Source organism: Montipora foliosa, chromosome 8 (assembly GCF_036669935.1).
Source record: "Montipora foliosa isolate CH-2021 chromosome 8, ASM3666993v2, whole genome shotgun sequence".
In the NCBI taxonomy this organism is placed as follows: domain Eukaryota; kingdom Metazoa; phylum Cnidaria; class Anthozoa; order Scleractinia; family Acroporidae; genus Montipora; species Montipora foliosa.
The window spans coordinates 45,433,770-45,441,269 of NC_090876.1; the positions used below are offsets into that span (position 1 = coordinate 45,433,770).

A 7,500-nucleotide genomic window follows, 5' to 3' on the forward strand; every position below is an offset into this window, starting at 1 on the left:
AACGTTTTCAAATAATATCTTCGTGCATGACGCAAAACCTCCAGAAAACAGAGTTTTGCAAAACCATTCCCACTACTTATACATATCCATTGCCATGAAATTGACATCGACTCGACCTTGTTTGACCTTGTAGCTCAGTCGGTACAGTAGCGGTGATTTAACCAGAAGGTCTTGGGTTCAATTCCCACCCCGGATAATTTTGTTCTATATCCTTTTGTGAGCCCAATTCCATTAGTAGGGCAAACGCTCACATGGTTTACTTGTTGAGAAAGCACTTCAAATTACCCTTCAATAGTTAATTCTATTCATGTCGTGATCTTGGGCGGCTTAGGTGTCCAGCTATTTAAATGTTCTCGAAGTTCAAGTTGACAGAAAGGACGCCTGAATAAGATCTTGTTAGTGGTTTTTGAAAACAAAGTGTCACTGCGATTGTTGCAGGCTACTTCGTCTCCTTTGAAAAGTTGTTGTTAGTAGCGGATGATCCATTAACATCTCAAACACAGCTCTTGCACCTTGCTTTCCGAGGCTCTTAATGTCATTATCGTATCTCGGGTTTAAACATTTCTTTTCAATTTCTTTTCACGTTGTTAAGAAAAGTTGTTGATACAGAGTATTTTGCCCGTTCAGCAGATGTGAAAATCAAACACAGCTATTTAACAAGAGCAGAAAAAGTTCGATAAAAGGATGATGTTTGCATATGCCTCTCCGCACAACCTTCAAGGATGTTTGTCCTTTTAATCCTGTTGGTCAGCTTTTTGGCGCCGTCGCTCACACAAGGTGCAGTCGTAATTTAAGTATTTTCATTTTGAAATGTTGAGATTTTAGAGAAGTTGTTCAACACAACACTTCGGAAACTTTAAGTAGAACTTACGGGCACTCAAGGAACAAATTCTTTTTTGTAGCTGGAATTTAGTAATCTAGAAATTTCAAATAGCGAAAGGTATGTTTTGTGCCCGGAAAACGCAGCAGCCTGAGCAAAATTTACCCTTGCCTAACTGGCACACCGTAGACAGAAACTGAAAAGGGGTTGTAATAATTATTAGTTAACGCGTGGCTTTGAAATAGTCACGTCCTCGTTGTTGCTTAGGTTTCTTAACTTTCTATTCCAAAACTGAAAAAAAAAAAAAGAAAAGAAAAAAGAACAGTACGGTCCGAGCAAATGGGCGTAATAAGATATGTTGCCAGCGAATTGAATGCTAATTATTTTCTTATTGAAATCTCTGTCCAAACTACAGACCTCTAATAAACTTGGTCCGAGGGCAGTACGCGCTTCGTATTTTTTCCCAGAAACGTAGAACAAAAGACGATGAAATTACAGAACGGTCCGAGCACATGGGCGTAATAAGATATATCATATCGCTGGATCTTTGAAGCAAGCGACTCACTGATTAAAAAAAAAAAACTTTAAAACAGAGTTTCTTAAACTTGGCAATTAACAACCTGTATACCCTGTCAGAGAAACAAATTAAATGAGGCACTCTTCATGCCAGTTTCCAGTTTTCCTTGAAATCGTATTTAGGTAACTTGCATTCATTCATCACAATCATTGGAAGTTCAAATGCTGTAGCAAAGAGAATGATCATCCGCCAACATAATTTTATTCACTAAAATCTTGAGACGAACAGATGTTTTTCATAGCCGTCGAGTTTTCATATTCTTGGCAACTGACACTTTTTGTTTTTCGCTAACAGAGTGCGGCAGGAGAGCTCTTGGGTCTCGAATCGTTGGAGGCGAGGAAGCCCGAGCTCATTCTTGGCCATGGCAGTTATCCTTGCGTATTGGCTCCAGTCACATCTGCGGAGCGTCTCTTCTAAACCAAAATTGGGCCTTGACAGCCGCCCATTGCGTTTATAGCAGCAGTAACCCGTCGAGATACACATTACTTTTGGGTAAGTTCATACTATAATTAACATAGCCTTGATTCCCTTTAATGAGCAAAAGCGCATTTAAGAAGGCTCGAATGGGTTTTCAGCTGAGCCTGTAGATGTAGGCCTCACACGCTATATTGGGGACTTAATATCTATAACAGTGTAGTCGACGAAAACGTTGTTGCGTGACGTTCTTGTTGACGGCCGCGTCGTAGATCTTAAGTTCCCTACTTACGCTCATGACTCGAGCATATCAGACTGCAAAATCTGGGAACCACCCTTTGTTACAAATGTTGAGGAATACCCCAAAACTTCGCTCTGTGACCTACCCTGATTTTTTCCATACAAATAGGAGTCGTATTATTGTATACTTAAACTGAAGTTTTCTATGAGCAGTCCTTTACTGTTGCCATGGCAATGGGGCTGTCAGACACCCTTAAAAAGACCGGCAGTGTTATTATCCTTTTCCATTCGATATCCACTTTTACCTGTGGAAAACCCTAATTTTGAGCCTCGTTAAGGCGAGGAGTGTTAAATGTTCCAATGGAGAAAACATGAGATGACCTAAGTTCTTATAACAACCGACCAGGTCTATGAACGAGAAATGTTTGTTTGTCCTCATCTAAAACGAAAAAGGGTAACCATTTGCACATCTTATTAAAAAGGAACCCCCCTTGAAGGTCCTGAGTGTTAATCGGCCTTAATTAATCAAAGCCCGCGCACTCTGGCACCAAAATTCAACACTATTTTAACTTAAGCAACCAGGTAGCGTGTCACAACGCATCATTTCAGGGATAGCGTTCATGTTCAATACAGCGACAGCTACATGATGAGATTTATGGTATTAAGCATACATGTGAAACATGTGTCACAAGGTGTCGTCTTTAGCCTAAGAACTTCATGTATTACTTTTTGGGTAGGGCTTTGGTAAAAGTTCCCAGTTTAAGGGTCGCATTGTGACGCTTACACCCTTAAGCGTAAATCTCATTTGCGTTATAACGCCGTACTTGGACAGCCCTCAGGGATAGCTATCGAAATGAAAGTTGATAAGTTTTGATTAAATCATCAAGTAGTTTCAACAAAATTGATTTTTGCTCCGTTTGTCATATCGGGAATATGGAACGGCCAGCAAACTGAGTATATTACTTGACTTATGTCTCAACAGGTGCTCACAACAGGGGGAGAGGTGAACAAGTTAATTTAAAAAGAGTCATTAAACATCCTCAATTCAGCATGCAACATTTGCGCCACGATGTTGCTCTGTTGCAGTTGGCGAGACCAGCGCAACTTAGCAGTAAAGTTGGTACTATCTGTCTGCCCGGACACGGATCTCGCGTCCGTAGAGATACCACCTGTTATGTTTCAGGTAATTGCTCAAAAATGATGTACCTTTCATGGCCGAATGTTACTTTGGTAAATCATCAGATTAGCGTTTTTCTAATTTCATACGCAATAACAGTAGTGATAATGATGAACGATGGCGCTGACGAAGACGTTTATGATGATGATGATGATAATGTGGATGTTGATGTTAACGATGAGGATGATGATGATGGTAATCATAATAAAAGTAATAATAACAATAATAATAATAATAATAATAATAATAATAATAATAAGAAGAAGAAGAAGAAGAAGAAGAAGAAGAATAATTATTATTATTACTATCGGACGTACCGCGAAAAGCGTAACAAAGTTATAGAATATTTCCGCTCACCAAATACGGTATTAGATTCCCAAAAGAGTCCTGCAAATATTAGGCCACTTTGGAAAATACCATAATTCTCTTTGTTTGTTCCCCCAAATTTTGCATAAGCATTGTTTCCAGTTTCTCTTGGGACTTACAATGGTCCCAAGAGAAAACAAAAACAATGCTTATTCAAAATTTGGGGGGGACAAACAAAGAGTATTATGGTATTTCCTGAAGTGGCCTATTCCTACGGATTCCTGAAAAGATGTCATATTTTCCTGCAATGATAAACTCTTGGTTACCAAGGCAGTGTTCCAAACAAATGTTAACTTTGTGAAGTGCGGTTTAGAGGTCAATTGGAGAAATGATACCACTAACTAGACAATCGAAGCAATTGTCTCTTTAAAGACACCGGGAAAATTCAGGTGACTTTGACGGCATTCGAACCTATGATCTCTATGATGCCGGTGTAGTGCTCTTACCAACTGAGCTATGAAGCCACTCAGCCAATATTTGTGAAGTGTCTGATACTTGTGCTTCTGCTGACGTCAATAGTGAGAACCAGGCTTAATAGTAGCTTTGGCCCAAAAAAACTAGTAAAAGCAACCTGCAAATGATCGCTTAGAGCGAGTTTCAATCGAGTGTCGTAAAACCAAAACCAAAGTAATTGGCCAATCAAAAACGATGGAGACAATCCAGTAAACCAATCAAAACTCGAAGTAATAACACGTAGCCGACACAAAGCGAGGGAAAATGGGAAGGCGATAGCCACGATTGGCTCTGGTTTCATTTCTGATTGGTTGAAGAAGTGGCGCGAAAACTTTGAACCAACCACTGAGTGAAGTAATTCCTGCAGCCCCTGCGTCGATTCGTGGAAATTTCTACGACCCCGTGGATTCTTGAAAATTTCTACAAACACATGATCGTTCGTCATCATCATCATCATGAACCTTACTGGCATAATAATCACAGGGCGCTTTCCTTTTGTCAGAACTGGCCAGCCAGACCCATCAGTTTGCAAAGAAAATGCGACAATTTAAAGAAACATTTGCACGATAATCCCTTGCATTGTTCCGGAGGAATATACACCATTCTCGAAGTGTGTTATATTGAAGACGTTGTAGAGTTATTCCTTCCTGATGCCCGGTCTTGCCGGTCAGTTCTCTTAAATGGAGAGCGCCCACAATAATAATGCTTAGCACAAATGATCTTGAAAATCAGGAAAACTAAGTGCAAATAAAATCTCATTAAAGCAGATTAGATCAAGTCGGATAAATAATTAACAATTATTCGCCGAAGGTAAATTGAATATTGGTGAATATTTACCGAGACGTAATCGAGGTAAATATTCACCAATATTCGCTATGCCTGAGGCGAATAATTGTTTTAGTGTAATTTTGGACGGTGAATATAAAGAAAGAGCAAAACAACGTGCTAAAACAAGATAAAAAGGCACGAAAAGTGCTTGATTGGCTTAGCAGCCGCGCCTCCACAATGTTATATTCCCCGGGTAGCGCGGTGAATATAACACTAAATTCTTTTACTAAAAACTGGATCATTGGATAGTGCAATTTGAGAGTTTTGATTGGCTAAGCCATCATGGGTTATGAGCCATTAGTATATACTAAAACAGTGGATAGCGTTGAACTCGCGCGCTGATTGGCTCGTCAAACTCCGGATATCCTGTGCTATTTACCTCCGAGCAACTCAGGAAAAAATGGCGTCCCGATTTGCATCCGTGACAAGTGAAGAAAACATCAAAATCAATTTTTTGTGCTGTATATTATCTCCCTGTTGTAGTATATACTAAAAAAACTATTCACCTCAGTGTCGGTGGATATTTACCGTTGGATATTTACTTCGCCGCTTCGCGGCTCGGTAAATATCCACCGCTAGCCATCTCTACTTCGGTGAATAGCTGTTAATTATACCAAGATCTACAAACACGGCAAGCATATGCGTGATTTTTTGGGCCTTTTTATTTTTATTGTGTATTAGTTTTCTATATTTGGGGAGCGTTTTGAATAAAACAATTATTCCACTCGCGCTTGTTGGATATGAGATGATTATAGCTAACTCGGCGCTACGCGCCTCGTTGGCTATCTATCATCTCATATCCAACGCGCGCTCATGGAATAATTGTTAAATATTCACCGCTGAAAATTATACCAAGTAGTATTGGTATAATTACAAAGGTAATTATTGAAAATTTCGCTGTGCTGATTGGTCGCAGCGACAGACGAAGACATTAAATATTTCAAGGAAAATGTATATTTTTCAAATAATCACCTATGTAATTACACTAAAACAATTATTCAACTTAGGCTCGGTGAATATCGGTGAATAAATATTCCTTGGTCATGCGTAAGAGGCCTCCTGAACACTGACAAAGAGTTGTCTTCAAATTGTATTCCCCCTCCTAATTCAATTCCTTATTTTCCCATCACTCTCGTTTAATTACCAGGATGGGGCCGCATCAGCCCATCAACCAATCAGCTTGCTACTAATCTCAAACAAGCCCCCGCTCCAGTGGCAGAACACAGCCAGTGCAGGAGGACAAATGGAGGAAGTGTAGATGAGGACTCAATGGTCTGCGTAGGAGGAAGGGGAAGTAGCGTCTGCAATGGTGACAGCGGTGGACCCCTATCCTGTTTGGAGAATGGAAGGTGGGTCGTTCGGGGAGCGGCCTCTTGGGTGACAAGCAGAACTTGTCCTGGAAATACGTTCTCTGTGTACGCTAGAGTCAGCTCTTACGTGAACTGGATCAATGGTTACATCGCAAGTAAGTGTACTAGCATGAAGTACCTAGAGAGAGCGCTGACTAGATTATTGGCGAGAACGGTGTTTGTCGCGGGACATGATTAAGCGTGCGTTCGATTGACCGTATTCTGGAATAAGAAAGAATACATGGATCCTTCGTTTTTACGGAGATTCACATTACATTTGTCAATCAGTGGCTAGAATGCTTTATTATCCTTTTTGCTTCAAACCTCCAAACATACCTTTTTAATCATCACTCTCGTATTATTATTTCGGAATAGGGTCAATCGAACGCACCCTAAAAGAACCTGTTCTATTATTTCTGTTGTATTATGCTTTGTAGAATATAACAGTGAGTGGCCATTCTGTTAAAAAAAAAATTAACATCTTTAATCGTCTTGTCACGTGACTTATAATTCTTGGCTTGCACCCACGTGATCAGACGGCCATGTTAGTGAGCTTCCGTGTACAAAACATAAACAAAACGTCGCTTGTGTTTTGAACCAAATCAGCCAAAGACCATAATGATGTTTGTTTGTTCCTCTGGATTCATTTTGCATAAGCATTGTTTTTATTTACTCTTGGGACTTATAATGGTCGCAAGAGAAACTGAAAACAATGCTTATGCAACAGTTTGATGGGAAAAACAAAGAGTATTATGGTCTTTTTGATATTGGTTAATTCCCAAAAGAATAAAATAATTTTTCGCAGTCATTCAGTACACCGACATGGCCGCCATGATGTCAGATGTAAGCTAAGGATACAAGTCATGTGACAGAACATTTGACTCCGTCACTTCTGTTGATAAAGGTTCTATGATAGAATGGGACGATGTGTTTGACAAAAAAAAAAAAAAAAACATTTTTAAAACATATTTATTGGTGTGGATTAACTAATCAGATTCAACAATTGTTGGGTATGAGATAGTAAATAACCCAGTGAAACGGCATGTACTAAAACCAGGAACACCGGGACATTCCGAAACACCGGAACACTCCGGAACACCCCGGAACATCAGAACACTCCGGAACACCCTGGAAGTAACCCAAAACCCTCAATTTGGCTAACCCTAGGCCTAGCTAGGCCTTAAGTTGGTTTTTAGGCCTAGGGTTAGCGAAATTGAGGGCTTTGGGTTACTTCCAGGGTGTTCCGGAGTGTTCCGGTGTTCCGGGTTGTTACGCG

At 40.0% G+C, this 7,500-nt stretch overlaps 1 protein-coding gene across 3 annotated transcripts in view; it reads left to right on the forward strand.

Annotated features, from left to right (window-relative positions):
• The first annotated feature begins 667 nt into the window (after positions 1-667).
• The window catches only part of LOC138013416 (transmembrane protease serine 9-like), a 20,134-nt gene continuing 13,301 nt past the window's right edge, over positions 668-7,500 (forward strand). For all 3 annotated transcript variants that reach the window (XM_068860490.1, XM_068860492.1, XM_068860491.1), the window contains exons 1-4: positions 668-777; positions 1,692-1,889; positions 3,034-3,234; positions 6,023-6,340. In XM_068860490.1, the coding sequence (XP_068716591.1) occupies positions 723-777; positions 1,692-1,889; positions 3,034-3,234; positions 6,023-6,340 (772 nt within the window). In that variant the 5' untranslated portion in view covers positions 668-722. The remainder of the gene's footprint in view (positions 778-1,691; positions 1,890-3,033; positions 3,235-6,022; positions 6,341-7,500) is intronic.